Here is a 15,279-nt window from a genome sequence, read left to right as displayed (position 1 = left end):
CTGCTTATATACTGGTGCTTTCACATATTATCCTCTGGGCTATACTGTCTCTAGAATAACAGATTAATATCTATGGTTTTAACTTAGATCCTGGTGACTCGAAAATTCATATATCCAACATTGACTGTTTCCATTCTTACTCTTATTTATATTTCTCCTCCCCACTGCAGCCAGAGTCATCATTTTATGAAAGTTTGATGCTATTTTGTGACTTCTCTGCTCAGAATCTTATGGTGATCGCCATTAACTCAGAATAAAATCTAATTATTTACTATACTGGGGTGACCAACTCATCCTGTTTTGTCAGGAACTGTTTGTAAAGGCTGTTCTTAAGTGCACATGTAATGTCTGAGCATCTGCCAACACCATGGGTGGAGGCTCACATGTGGAGGCCTTTTGCTAGTGAGGAGGTCTTTTGGTATGTGAGGTAGCAGGACCTGAGAGAATAAGTAGTTTCCCACAGGGCTGTGTTCTTTTCATGCCGTTGTGTGTTTTTGCCTCAAGTGCCCTTACACCTCTTTCTCATTGGAGTAGTTCTCGTTCATTCCACACTGGTGCCTCTCCTGGGCTCTGACTGCAAGTCCCTGGACAGGCAGTACTTATCTCTCTATTATTTCTCCTTGATTCTTTCTTCCATTTGACTGATTTCCCTGAGTTCAGGACTTTGTGCTTTACTTTCTCTATCACTATTATAGTATTACTAGAGGCCCAGTGCACAAAATTCATGCATGGGTAGGATCCCTAGGCCTGGCCTGTTATCAGGGCCAATCTTCCCTGGCTGCTGGCAGCCAGCCCTGCCCTCCACCACTGGTTGCCCTCTGTGTGTGAGGTGACCAGTGGGGCGATTGGGGCCCTGGCGCTGCCCCCGTCTGCTGCCACCCACCCCCGTTCCCCATCAGGCGATTGGAGCCTGCCAGCTGGCGGGGAGGGACTGAGAGGTTGGCTGGCAGGCCCTGATCCTGTGTGTGCATCATAGCCGACCAGTCGTTCCGCTGTCTGGTCAATTTGCATGTTATGCTTTTATATATGTAGATATATAGTCAGTAGGCAATAAGCATTGAAATGAATGATTAATTAAATGATCTCAGGGAGCAGGGCTAGGACCCCATCCTAGTTGAGTTAATATTCTCTGAGCATAAGGAATTGAGATCATTGGTTCTGTGATTATTTTTTTATTAACTTTATTGTTGATGTGTATGTATTTTAGAACTTTTAATGAACTATTTTTATATCTTTAAAGTAAGAGATTCTAGGTATTTTATACAGTTTATTAAAACATATTTAAAAAGATGACTTAATGTTCATAACCTTAGAGGATTTTGAAACTATAAGTAAATGGTGTGGCCTCTAATTTTTACCTAGAATAGTAGGTTTTAGAAGTCCATTGTTTCTCTCCTTTTCTTCAGGCAGAAGTGGATTAAGCCTGTAGGCTTGTTCAGTAATTCAGGTTGCCTGACTTCTTTTTTTTAAAGCACTGTGGTCCCTCACAACCTTAAGTAAGCCCAGAAGTTATTGTTCAACTTAATTTTCTTTTTCTCTGTATTAGGTATCAAATGCTGCATAACAAATCTCCCTAAAACTTAGAGGTGTCAAACAACAACCATCACTGATTATCTCTCAGGGTTTCTGTGTCTCAGGAATTCAGGACAGCTCAGCTGGGTGGGTTTGGCTTGGGATCTGAGGAATTTATAGTCAGATGCGTTTGGACTTCAGGCCATCTGAAGCCTTGCCTTGGGCTGTAGGATCTACTTCTGAGATGGCTCACTTACATGGGCTCATCTAAATGAAATGTGTAATTTCTGTTTGTGTCTTTTGTATTCTGCACCCATTCTACTGAGACATTTCAGTGCTTAATAATTAGAATGTGATAGAGGGCATGTGGTAGCCAGCCTCCAAGTTAGCAGCTTCCTAGTGTTTACACCTTTATGTGGTTCCCTACCCCCTTCTGTATGCAATCAGGCCTGGCCTCTGACCCGTAGAATATGGTATGCCTGTGTGTGGCTTCCAAGGCTAGGCTGTCACTGTTATTGCAGCTTCTATTGCAGCTTCTTGGACCGCTCTTTCTGGGGTAAGTCAGCCACCATGGTGTGAGATACCTAAGCCCCCTGGAGAGGCTCCCTGGAGAGGAATCAGGCCTCTTGCCAACGGCTGGCACCAGTTTGCCCGCCATGTGAGTGAGCCACATTGAAAGAGAATCCTCCAGGCTAAGTCAAGCTTTCCGATGCTTAGCTCGCTAGCTGAGAATCTTACTAACCTCATGAGGGATCGCCTCTCCTGAGTGTTTTAGACCTGCAGTTGACCTCAGCAGATATTTTCCATCAAATGACTGTTAATACCTTTTATATACTTAGCACTATGTAAAGTATTGCAGTGAACATAACGTTTTTTAACCTCAGTGTTGACCTCTCAGATAATTGACTAGTCACAAGTTCATGAAAACCTTGTTTTCTGCTCTTCACACTTACACGTTAACTTACAGTATTACCAAGAGTTTGTTTTGCCAAGGCTACTCTCAACCTTTCCTTCAAGATTGAAGCCATCTTTCTTTCAAGACTGATAATCATTGTGCTTCCCGGACACCTTTCATCACATTAGGTGCTATATTCTCTCATCTTTCTGTAGCAGCTTCTAGGCAATCTTAACACTTTGCAGTTTGCAATAAAAACATTCTGTCTTCTACATCAGGCTGTTTACTCCTTGAAGGAGTTCATCCTGATATGGTTTTTTGAGAAAATGAAACAGTACATTGGATTAAACTGAGTTTTAGTGTTTTGGAATATTTTAAATGATGTTTAATTTAAAAGGGATTTATAGTTCAAAACACTTCCACATCAATACTTTGAATCCTCAGAATAACCTTTGTAGATTGGTGGGTTTATAGCATAGAGATGAAGAAGCTGGTGACTTGCCCAACATTAATAGTTAGATAATTTCAGGGTAAGATGCAAACACCACTGTACCATCAGACAGTTTTGCAAGGTGGTCAGTCTGTGGCAAATATGCTATTATTTTCAGTTTCACTATAATGTGGAAATTAAGTAGTATTATGTATTGTGACAGTAAAGCTGGATTTAAACTATGTCTATTTTTTGTTTTTGTTGAAAATAGACAATTTTGTGGCAAAAACAAATTAAGTATAGAGTTGAAATTTTAAAAAATTCATATCTGGTTTTTGAATTAAGCTTTTTTTCTTCTTTTTACACCACCCCCAACTCCTTTTCAAATGAAGGTCTGAGGGTCATTTGTGTCTTCCTGTTCGCTATACACATTCCTTCCCAGAAGCCTTACAGAAGTTCTATCGTGGTGAGTTCAGGTAGGAATTTCTTTCTGTTGTTATATAAATATCTTAATAAAGGTGTATCATTCAAATACTGTTAAACGGAATTAGATACTATTTGATTAGTCCACAATTATAACAGTAGCCATAAAACGTAATATACTAGCCGAGTCACGAACACATCTAACTTACCTTATTCTAGTCCAATCAGAACTATATAGAGAATCCCTGACACATGCCACTTGGCTTGTATGTAATTGTAAATAGAGGGTTTTTTCCTTCAGTGAGATATACGCCATGTCTCTACTTTCTTAGCGTTGTTACATGGTCTTAGAAAGATAGTAAAAACTGTTGGTTAAAACTGAGTGTTCAAACCTCCTGAGATTTTATGTTTTTTATCCTCCTCTTCTCCCACCCAGAATGACTGAGAGTTCCTCCCTTGCTGAGATTCTTGGTATCCCTGTCTTATAGATTAGTGTTTCTTAAACAATGGAGATGGTTTTTTTCCATATTTCTTTCACTGAATTTGTTCAGTGGTCAGACTACCTTGATAAAGAATTTGACTTTAATTCAAGTTATTTGGGACATTTTGTACACATAGATATTTCCATTATGATCGAACAAAGAAATAAACTTCTAAATCTGTCTTTTAGCAGGAACCTGTGAATTTTAGGTGTTTCTAGTATAATTTGTTCCTGGAACAAGTAGGTTTTTTAAATGAATTTTTAATTTGGTGCAATTACAATGTCTAATTCTTAGTTTAATTTATTCTGTCTTAACATAACTTGCTTTTCATTCACTCTTCCCAGGTGGTTATGGAGGCAGCGTATCAGGTTATACCTTGAAGGGACTGGCATCAATCCCGTTCCTGTGGACCTTCACGAACAGCAGCTGAGTTTGAATCAACACAGTAGAGCCTTCAATGTCGACAGAGTTCATGATGACAGTAGGTGGATTGGGGGTTAGATGTGTTTGGGTCAATATTTAACTTATAGTTCTTTTGATGTCTAATTTCTAAAAGTAATACTTTATAATTAACTTACTTCAGTACTTACGAAAGTACTGACAATACTTACGAAAGTACAGTGAACTATTTCAGGTGTAAAACTTACTATGATTAGACACTGAAGTAAGAAATATAGCATATTTCTAAGAGAAATGTTTTCTAGGATGGGTTTGAAAATGTCCAAGGGGGTAGATGATATTTAAGGAAAGATTCTTGGCCTTAATCTTTAAAAGGTCAAAAAGGAAAAATAAAGCAGTAGAACTAAAACAAGCTAATCTGTGGAAGATTTCATAATTATATACTCATATAGTTACATTTAAACATATTTACTATAGTTATAGTTACTGATTAAAACATTTATGTTGGGAAATTTTGCATTCCAGCCTTCAGATTTGTTTCAAATATTTGTGTAAGCTGCTAAGAGAATTTTAGCATAGGGTGATAGGCAGCTTTTTGTTATAAATAGTTAAGGTGAATTCTCATTTTTGAGCCTATTTGTGGATTACTGGTACATTTTCCTACTTTTCTCTTAGCTCTAAGACTGTCATGGTGCACGAACAGGAAAAGCTGCCTTTACATATCTGCTTTCTGTGTCTGTTTCTGTCTTGTGGTACCTAATGTTTATCCACCCCCGCTCTGTGAGTTTTCATGGTGGTTATAGCTTTAGAGCTTAGCATGTTCCTAACTTGTGTGTGTGTTCATGTCATGTTTTAAAGATGCTCCTTCTCTCCCCAAACAAACAAAATCATTTGATTTTAGAAATCTTTTAAGTAATTACATGCATATAAAATCCCATTACTGATTTTGAAAGGCTGCAGCAACTGTTCATTAAGATTTAAAAATCTTAGCTAGAAATTTTACTTTGTCCCACACCAGAAGTTATTGCTCCCACCAGAAGATGGTTAGGTTCGGCTCTTTTCACCCAGTCTTATAGGAAAGAAGTAGATTGGTATTCAGAGGTTCATTGCTCAAACTCCTATGTCAGGTTCACTGTTTTTAGCTCATAATTTAAGTTAATGTATTATATAGAGAAGCAAAATTACATGTAAATTGAGTAGTACCCAGGGCGTTCATATAAAACGTAAGCAGCAGTCTTTGAATTAAAAGGACCCACAAACCACTTGAATAATTATGTTAAAAGGCCCCACAAGGTATGCCAGATTGCAGGGATAAAACAAACTCCTGCAGGTTTCCAGAGCAGGAGTGAGAGTGGTCGTGGTGATGATTGTGATGGGAGTAGGTTATTACATTGTAAAGAATTTGGAATCAGAATAGTTTCAGATTTTTTATGTTAATATGGGAAATTGTGTTAATTATTGAGGTAGTTATTAATATTGTTGATATCATTAATAATTATGTGATATTTATCATGTCTGGGAACTAGTTTGGAGTGTTCTATTTATGTATTTATTTTTAAATATATTTTTATTGATTTCAGAGAGGAAGGGGGAGAGAGAGAAACCTCATGCCTCCTACACACACCTTACTGGAGATCGAGCCCGCAACCCGGGCATGTGCCCTTGACCGGAATCAAACCCAGGACCTTTCAGTCTGTAGGCCGACGCTCTATCCACTGAGCCAAACCAGCTAGGACTGGAGATTTTTTTTTAAATATATTTTATTGATTTTTTTACAGAGAGAAAGGGAGAGAGATAGAGAGTTAGAAACATCGATGAGAGAGAGACATCGATCAGCTGCCTCCTGCACACCTCCTACTGGGGATGTGCCTGCAACCCAGGTACATGCCCTTGACCGGAATCGAACCTGGGACCTTTCAGTCCGCAGGCCGACGCTCTATCCACTGAGCCAAACCGGTTTTGGCTAGGACTGGAGATTTTTGATAGCTTTATTTTCTGAGACAAAATTGAGAAAGAGTTCAAGGTATAGCTCCTATTTCCTATTTAAATTCTTTTCATGTTGGCAGGAAACATTTCCTAGTAAGCTGCCACTTGGGATTTTTGAATATAGGTGTAAATTTGTGATTATAAATATACCACCATGTTGATCCTTTATTTAGCTTTCTAATTTAGAACAAAAGATTACAGAGGGGGAAAAAAATAGGTTTTTTGACTTTTCAGTTTAAAAAGGTCTGATGTAACTTTAAACAGAAATTTTCATTGTATGTAGTATAATCTGCCCTTAGCTAGATTGTATTTGTGTAAAAATTAATGAAGAATTCATTCTTGTTACCTATATACCTTCAAAGGAACATGGAGTTAGTTTATTATTTTTTAAACATTTTTTATCATGTAAACCTAGCAACTTTCTTACTTTCAAGGCTGCTTTTATTAATTTGGATAAGTGAATGGAAATGCTAAACAATCCCAGAATTTCAGTGGCTTCACTTAATGAAGGTTTAATTCTAGCTCCTCTCACTCACAGTCCAAGGTGTGTTCAAGCAACTTCCAAACAGTGGCTCCTATCATCTAGGGCAGTGGTTCTCAACCTGTGGGTTGCGACCCCTTTGAGGGTCGAACGACCCTTTCACAGGGGTCGCCTAAGACCATCGGAAAACACATATATAATTACAAATTGTTTTTGTGATTAATCACTATGCTTTAATTATGTTCAATTTGTAACAATGAAATTGGGGATCACCACAACATGAGGAACTGTATTAAAGGGTCGCGGCATTAGGAAGGCTGAGAACCACTGACCTAGGGCCTCTAAGTCTTTTATTGGATCATGGGTAGAGGAACTTGGGGGGAAAGCGTGGAGAGCCTTAAGGGAAGTTTTAGGAGCAGGCCTTTGTACTTTTTTTGCTCCTATTCCATAGGCTGTTGCTAGTCCCATGTGTATATCCAGTGTGAGTCGGCCTGAAAACATAGTCTGCCAGTATGGCAGTGTGAGAAAATTGCACTGTGTAGCAGTCCCTGTCTCTACTACTGTATAAAAATTCTATATTTAAAAATACACATTTTAATCCACTCTTTTGGATAGAAAAGTGTTAGTTGGTATTGAGCCCATTTTTTAAGATAAATTTATTGGGGTGACATTGGTCAATAAGATTATTTAGGTTTCAGGTGTACATTTCTAAGATACATAATCTGTATATTGCATTGTGTGCCCATCACCTAAAATCAAATCACCTTCATCACCATATATTTGACCCTAAAATAAGACAGAAAAAGTTAAGAGCCATATAATTTCACTCACATGTGGGATATAAAACTGAAAGCAACAAATGAATAAACAAGAAAAACAAAAACTTAAAAACAGGTCTGATTTCTACCAACTGATTTGGTTTCCAACGTGAGCCAGGCATGTAATGTGCTGCTTAAATCCAAAATGCCTCTCCTTTGGAGGTATTTGGTCATTTCACCTCTTAAGTTTCCAGAGTAAAACCTAGTTAAGTGGGACAATAAGAATCTTGTGAGATGGATAAGTATATTTTAACCACTCTTGAGAAATTGTTTCAAGAAGAATTAAGGTTTATTTTGGAGAGTAAGGAAAGTTCATTGCAGCTGTAATGTAAGATGAATTTGAGGTTTATATTATGAATACTTTGAGTTACTGTATATGTTAATACTGTTAAAGCATAGATTCTATTACAACAAAATATGAATATTTTAATTTTATAAAACTTATGTCATAACATTGCTAAAATTTAAGAGCTGTCTTGGATTTGTTTCTTCATTACCTGCAGGGCCTGAGGCTTCAGGACCCCAGCTTTTGCCAGTGAGAGCACTAAATGAAGTCTTTATTGGGGAGAGCCTGTCATCCAGGTACATTTAAACCTGTGAGCTTGAATTTGGAATTGAACGTGTTAGTATTTTTCACATATTTATTAAATTTCTACAACCTAAGATTTGTGAATAATTAATACTGTCTAAGTAACAGAAATGAATTATTTAATGAAATATTTCTGAAACCTTCATACATGTTAATACATATTAAAGAGAAAGAAGGTTCTATGACCCAAAAAGTTTGTGAAACCCTAGGCCAGTGGTCGGCAAACTGCGGCCCCTTGAGTGTGGCTCTTCCACAAAATACCACATTCGGGCGCGCACATACAGTGCGATTGAAACTTTGTGGCCACACTCAAAGGGCCAAAGAGCCGCATGTGGCTCACGAGCCGCAGTTTGCCGACCACTGCCCTAGGCTAAACAAAGTTTTTCAGGTTCTTGACTGCAGTATTTCCCAGAACCTTTCATCCATCATACAGGTGCATTTATATTTATCATCTATGCATGCTTAAGAGAATGGTATACTTACGAGGCATACATTGGCAATTGATATAAAACTTTTATTAAAACTTACCTACTTGTCTTAATGATGTTCTTTAAAGCTGATTTGTTTGTTTGCTTGTTTTTATCCAGGATCCAATTAAGGATCTCGCCTTGCATGTGGCTGTCATGGCCCTTTCGAATTAATTAAGAACAGGTCCTTAGCCTCACTCCTGTTTGTCATTCATGATATTAATATTTGAATGGCCTAAGCCGGTTGGTTTGCAGAATAGCCCTTATTTTAGATTTGTGTGATTTTTTTTTTCCTCTGCATGATTACATTCAGCCTAAACATTTTTGTCAGGAATACTACGTAAGTGATAATTGCGTCCTTCTTAGTTCAACATCATAAGGCAAGTATATTGCCAGGTTAAGATTTGTAACCATTATTAGGAAAAAATTAAGATTAATAAAGTTCTTTATTAAGAGTTTTATTATTGATGAAATCTGTTTTGTGGGTGTTGAATATAATTTACGCTTAAATTGTCAGTCGAGTTTTTTTGCAAAACTTTGTGTTCGTTATCAGTTATAAAATGTCATTAGTTACTAGTTATGAAATGATTGCTATAATATGAAATTAATTTAGCTCTTGGTAGTGCTTTAGAACATGCGTTCTCCTTTTTGTATATGTAAATTTGTCTTAATTCAAAAAGCGACCTATGTTTTAGCCAGTGATTTCACGTAGGTAGTACTGGAAAGAACAGAGCCTGATTCAACAGGAATGACTTGAACAATTGTTCTGAGTAGTTGTAATTATTTGGATTAATGTAAATTTAAATTTATTCAACAAAAATATATTATGCATTGCTGTGTGTTTTATGAGACCCACTAGGAATATAAAGATGAATAAGATAAAGGTCATGGTATCTTAATTTTTTGGAGGGTGGTGGTAAAATGCATAACTTAAAAAATTATTAAAAGTAAAATTCTTCAAAGTAATAAAAGATATATTCTTTAAAAAACTTAATAAAGTGTAAAAATATTTATTTTAACATAGACATACTGTATGTAAAGTTTTTTTCTTTTGTGTATCAAATATGAAGCAGTATGGAAATGAATAATGGGTACATTTATGCAGTAAGAGGGAGATGGAAGAAAATGTAACTAATTAGTGATATAATCTGGTATTATTGCTAAAGACATAAGAGAACCACAACTTTAAATGAGATTGGAGAAAGTCTATGAAAATGAATAGATGACAAAGGTAAAAATGGTTTGAGTGTTTATGCTTTTACTCTAGGGAAGCCATTTAATGGCTTATATTATTATGTTTGTATATTTTAAAGGTTGTAACTTCTGAGAGCTTCTGCTAGCGTTGCTTTATAATTTATACTTACTAAAAACCAAATAACGTATGAAAGGAGGGAAACTGGGATAAATGGATAGACTTTGGGCATTCAGTGAAGTCTCAGTAGGAGGTTTTGGTTGAATGCTTGTACTTCCTGTGGCGGTAGTGATTTGGTTGGTTTATCTCTAAATAATGTCTGACGCTGCTGCTTTTTGTGCTCTTTGATGCCTCACCTTACGTCTTTACTAAGATAAGGACAGCAGGGGTTGTCTTTGGATGCTATTGGAAGAGGTTTCCCTGTTGACGGTATTAGAGGTTACTTGGAAAGATGCTATGATATAGACCCTCAGGCAGAAAGGAAGTGACGACCACTTATTAAACGCCTGCGATGTGTCAGGTACTTGGATCTTGTGCCTGTATCACATTTAATGCTCATAGCAACCCTGCGAGAAAGGGAGTTGTATTTACCAGGGGAAAAATTGAGATAAAGATTTGGAGAGTTCATGGAACTTGTCCAAGGTCATATAACTAGTCAGCATCAGAACGGATTCCAGATCCTGTGTTAGGCTTCACTGTGCCCTGAGAACTTAAGTGCCTTGCTTGAAAAATATGAAGTGCAGCAGTATTATTCCTGCCTCACTTATAATGTTCTTAAATTTAAGAACATTTTAAAAGCCCATTTTTTTCTTTTCTCCTATTTGTTCTAACCTAGAATGTCATATTCTTGGGCTGTAGCAGTGGACAGTTTAAGAAGAAGTATACCCACTCTAAAGGGACTGTGAGTTTTATTGCTGCTTTAAAAAAATAATTCCCTGAAACAAAAATTCTATGAGTTGACTAATCTTGATAAACCTGTATGAAAGAATGACACTAAATTTGCTCATTATCTCTTACCTGACTATCACTTTTCTCCCCACTCACCTCTAATCTCTTGTTTCCATGTGATTCTGGCATAGTAGCAACCATTCCAGTGATTTGGCTGGCTTGTCTGTACATAACGAGCTCCTAATGAGACTAAAATCCCTAATTTTCTAAGAAGATATAATAAAGCAATGAAGTAGATTAAATGTGAATATTAAGTGTGCTATCTTTTACTGTTATGAAGAATGCTGAGTTCTGAGAAAAAATGAAAAGGAGTTGTATCATATAAAACCTTCACAGATCCAAAGCTTGGTCGGAGAGATTAAAAGGGTTAGAGCAAGAGTTAAATTATCCCTTGAGTGTTAGTGTTTGCAAGTATGTCTAATAATTAATTTTGAAAAGCTATATTTTATTAAGCGTTTTTTTAAACTTTATTTGCTAGAGAAAAATAATCCAGTGTTGATTAGTGACAACATTATTTTAAGTTATAGTTTACAAAATAGACTTTTACATGTTTCAAAAGTTCTTTGAATAGTTGCAAATCACTTATACTTTCATGCAGTTAAAGAATAGTATCATTTTTGCTAGTACCCAGAAAACCCATTCGATGAAATAACTGTAAGAAATACAAATCTCTAGTTCTGCTCAGTAGTTCAGTGCTGGTTGAGAATTTTCTTTTGAACTTGTTTGCTTACTATCAACTCAAAAGGCACAATAGTATGTAACTCCACAGAAACGTAGCAGAAACTCCTGGTAACTCGAAGGATTAGAAATAGACTTAAGTATATCAAGGATTAGCCACCAAGAAAGACACTCAGCAGAGAATGGTTTTTCTTTTTGAATTCTGAAATGAGGCTCTGTGTGTTTTTGACTCCGTAAAAGCAGCAGCAGCAGCAGCAATGCCAGGTAAAAACCTTAGAAGATGCCCTCTTTGGAATGTGAAGTATTGATAGAAAGGAGCACATAGATCAGAGAGGGACGTAGACATGCAGATTTTTTTTTAACTTTTTCACTTAATATGAGCATTAGCATCATGATGTGTGTGCCTACTAAGTCAGGCTGGCCTACATAGATTTCATCAGTTCTGAAAAAGATGTGTTATTTACTGTGAGCCTCCAGTTCAGCAAATCCAGTTTTATATTCTTAATTCATAGGGCTTCCTACTATGAAATTTCAATTGATGATGGTCCCTGGGAAAAACAGAAGAGTTCAGGGCTCAATTTGTGCACTGGAACGGGATCAAAGGCCTGGTGAGTCACTTGGGATGCTGTTTATCGACTTTTGTGAAATATTTTAAGTAACGTGATATATTCGTTCTCTCTTGTCGGCATATCTGAGGCCTCGGATACACAGCAGGCAGCCTGGGGGGGCTGTGTGGGCGGCTCGGTTTCTGCTTCACTCATGGGTTGGGTCTGGAAGTCTTGCCTTGACTTAGACCGCAGTGCAGCCTAGCTCTGGGCATTATTTCGCCCACCTCACTAGATTTGTAAAGAGGAAAAAGAAGATGAGCAGTGTTTCTAGGTACTACATATTTCTTAAAAATGAAGAATATTTTAAATAATAGCAAAGAAATGAAAACAAAGTCCGTTACAAAAACCAGGTGCTGGAGGTTTGTGCATTGAAGGTCTGATCAGAGCTAACCTGGGCTCCAGGGTCTTGTTTAGCCTGGAACCTCTTTCTGGGAAGTCTCTTCTGCTTCCTACGTCGCACACACGCGATGCTCCCAGACTTCTCCCTGTAGCAGCCTCCCCTCCTGAGGACAGACTCCTGTTCTAAAATTACCTTGTGGGTAGAGTGGTAGTAGCTTTTCAAATTCAGTGCGTTTAAAACTGGACTTATTGTCTTTGGTTTTTCTACCTGTGTCCTTGCGTTGCTTAATAGTATCACTGTTTACCCTGAGTTAATGCTCTAGAGAAAAAACATTGTTCCTCCAAACCTTGAGTGCACTTTTGAGTCTCACAAACCAGTCTCTAAATCCAGTCAGTGGCACTTCTGAAATCCTTACCCCTCCCCCCCTTCAATTTCTACTGCCATTTCTTTAGCCTGGGCCCCACTTTTTAGTGAGTAGTCTTTGTACCTGGCCCTTTATTATTCAGGCTGTCATTCATCCTACCAATAGAATGTCATTTCTAAAATGCAGATAAAATATGACTGTACCACGTCTGTGCTTTAAAACTTTCATCAACTCCTGACTATGTTCAGATTACTCAGTCTGTCGTACAAGGGCCTTTATGACCTGAAGTTCCTTACCAGCCTGCCACTGCTCTGCCCTAATCCTCAGCACAGGGGACACTGCAGGCTACTTGGAATTCTCAGCACAAGCCAGGTTCTCTCTGGGCTTTTGTTTTAACTCAGTGCAACTTCTTTCTGCATTGAATACTTGAACGCTCTCCATTTTCCATCCACTGGCTGAAAAATCCAGTCTTCAAATGTCATTCTCTCTGTAGGAAAACTACTAGGACCTAGATTTTTTTTCATGAGCACAATTAACCCCTTTTTTGTCCTCTCTAGCACTTTTTCTCATAGCACTTACCACATTATTAGTGATCTAGTACAGTGGTCGCCAACTGGTGGTCTGTGAGGTCCTAAAGGTTGGCAACCACTGGTCTAGTAAGCTCATACCCAGCTAGTTTGAACAACTTGAGGCATTTAGGATGGTGTCTAGTGTCGCTTTTTTCCCTTGTTTAATTTTTTGTGTGCATATCATAGTCTCTAGCACATATTCATGCAGATATTTTTTGAATAAAGATTACATGCTCACAAATAGTGCTTATGAAACTATGGTCTGAAGTTTGGGTCATTTAAAATGGAGTTTTAGTTCCTATTTTTCAGCATTACTTTTTTAAAAATATATTTTATTGATTTTTTACAGAGAGGAAGGGAGAGGGATAGATAGTTAGAAACATCGATGAGCGAGAAACATCGATCAACTGCCTCCTGCATGCCCCTTACTGGGAATGTGCCCACAGCCAAGGTACATGCCCTTGACTGGAATCGAACCTGGGACCCTTGAGTCCACAGGCCGACGCTCTATCCACTGAGCCAAACCGGTTAGGGCCAACATTACTTTTTAAAACCTTTTATTGCGAAAAAATTTAAATATATACAAGAATAGGAAAATAGTATAATGAATCCCCATATCCAATCTTGTGTTTTCTCTGTTCCCCTATATATCCTTTCATCTTATAAAGATCTAATTGTTGTTGTTGTTGTAAATCCTCACCCAAGGGTATTTTTCCATTGGTTTTTTTTAGAGAGTGTGGAAGGGAAGGGGAGGGGCAGAGAGAGAGAAACATCAATGTGAGAGAGACATCTCAACTGGTTGCCTCCTGCACATGCCTGACTGGGGTGAGGATTGAGCCTGCAACCGAGGCATGTGTCCTTCACTGGAATTGAACCCAGGACCCTCAGTACGTGGGCCAATGCTTTATCCACTGAGCCAAACCAGCTAGGGTTTTAAAGACCTATTTGGAAGTAAATTTTCAGACATCATATCACTTGCTTCATAAGTAGTCAGTAACTTAACATATTTTAAAAAATCCCAGTCTTAGTCAAATAAATAAACCTTTGGGGAAAAAATGAAAAGTATCATTTTAAAAATTTGGTTGCCTTGGCCAGTGTGGCTCAGTTGATTGGGTGTCGTCTCGTGCACCAAAAGGTTGCCAGTTCAGTTCCTGGTCAGGGCACATACCTGGATTGTAGACTTGGTCCCCAGTAGGGGTATGCAGGTGTGTCTGAATCGTTGCATTATTATCTTGTCTCCCTTCCCACTGGGGGACATGATTTGCTACATACACTGGGAGATGTACTACAGAGTGGCATCATACGTTTCTGTTAGTTCTTAAGACTGTCTCCAGTCCTCCATACATTCTGTCCTAGCAGATGTAAGGGTGAGGAGTGCTCTTAAGTGAAGAAAGTTTTGCTAGCCAATGAAGATATGAGACCCAGTTTGTCTTTCAGTTTGGTTGTCTTTAGTACAAGGTATGTCTGATTTCAAATGGGAACTTAGTATGGTAAAGGATATAGAAAAAAAAGTGATCATGTGCTAGCTAACACTTGCGTAGTCATGTAGTTTGTCTTCGTAGAATATAAACCACTTCTAAAGGTAGGATGACCTGGCTGAGATTCAGGTCCTAGCCACAGGACATTAGTCTTAATTTAATCCTAATTCAGAGGACTTAGTTTGGGTTGGTTTTAATAGGAAAGTGGTATTCCTAATAATAGGAATCTAGGAATATCATAGCAAGTCTTCGTAGCCCTTTGTTCTTCTAAGGTAAATCTTAACTATGATAAGGAGATGTTACTTACTAAAATATTTTGTCCGTTATATATATTTAATTCAATGGAACCCTACTAAACATAGGTCATTTTTATGTGACTTTTAGATTTAAAATAGAATTCTAAAACAGTATCTTCGAAAACTGTGATATTCACAGGAATGAGAATGTAACATACATGTCCCTAGCATTTGGCATTGCCATTGAGTGCTAAGTTCTTGCCATGGGCGGGTAGTGCCCTAGGTGTTTATGTCTCGTACGTGTGATATGAGGTAGGTATTGGGAACTTACACTAAACAATAAGACAGTCAGGACACTTCAACTATTTTGCTTTATTACCAAAC

The 15,279-nt window shown here is 37.8% G+C and overlaps 2 protein-coding genes and 1 long non-coding RNA gene across 11 annotated transcripts in view; 2 read left to right on the top strand and 1 right to left on the bottom strand.

The window, feature by feature from the left end:
* SKP2 (S-phase kinase associated protein 2) overlaps positions 1 to 15,279 on the bottom strand; it is a 57,367-nt gene that overhangs the window by 8,899 nt on the left and 33,189 nt on the right. The window contains exon 11 of one of the 5 annotated variants that reach the window (XM_036308362.1): positions 11,906 to 12,136. The exons of the other annotated variants lie outside the window; for them this stretch is intronic. The gene's annotated coding sequence lies outside the window, so the exon portion shown is untranslated. Of the gene's footprint in view, positions 1 to 11,905; positions 12,137 to 15,279 lie in introns of those variants that run through there. 5 annotated transcript variants of the gene reach the window in all.
* Positions 1 to 15,279, top strand: part of NADK2 (NAD kinase 2, mitochondrial) — a 31,341-nt gene that overhangs the window by 9,232 nt on the left and 6,830 nt on the right. For 3 of the 5 annotated variants that reach the window (XR_004967428.1, XM_036308355.1, XM_036308358.1), the window contains exons 5-9: positions 3,230 to 3,313; positions 4,087 to 4,223; positions 7,930 to 8,008; positions 10,510 to 10,575; positions 11,813 to 11,908. Coding sequence is in view for 4 of the 5 variants with exons in the window: in XM_036308355.1 (XP_036164248.1) it covers positions 3,230 to 3,313; positions 4,087 to 4,223; positions 7,930 to 8,008; positions 10,510 to 10,575; positions 11,813 to 11,908 (462 nt within the window). In the remaining variant the exon portion in view is untranslated. The remainder of the gene's footprint in view (positions 1 to 3,229; positions 3,314 to 4,086; positions 4,224 to 7,929; positions 8,009 to 10,509; positions 10,576 to 11,812; positions 11,909 to 15,279) is intronic. The other 2 variants (XM_036308356.1, XM_036308357.1) reach the window with 2 other exon arrangements.
* LOC118655861 lies at positions 8,055 to 8,941 on the top strand. The gene is made up of 2 exons (XR_004967432.1): positions 8,055 to 8,666; positions 8,796 to 8,941. It is a non-coding gene; the product is annotated as an uncharacterized LOC118655861 (long non-coding RNA).

This window comes from Myotis myotis, unplaced genomic scaffold (genome assembly GCF_014108235.1).
Source record: "Myotis myotis isolate mMyoMyo1 unplaced genomic scaffold, mMyoMyo1.p scaffold_m19_p_5, whole genome shotgun sequence".
In the NCBI taxonomy this organism is placed as follows: domain Eukaryota; kingdom Metazoa; phylum Chordata; class Mammalia; order Chiroptera; family Vespertilionidae; genus Myotis; species Myotis myotis.
Note: the sequence above shows the minus strand (reverse complement) of the source record. Positions and strands in the feature narration are given on the sequence as shown.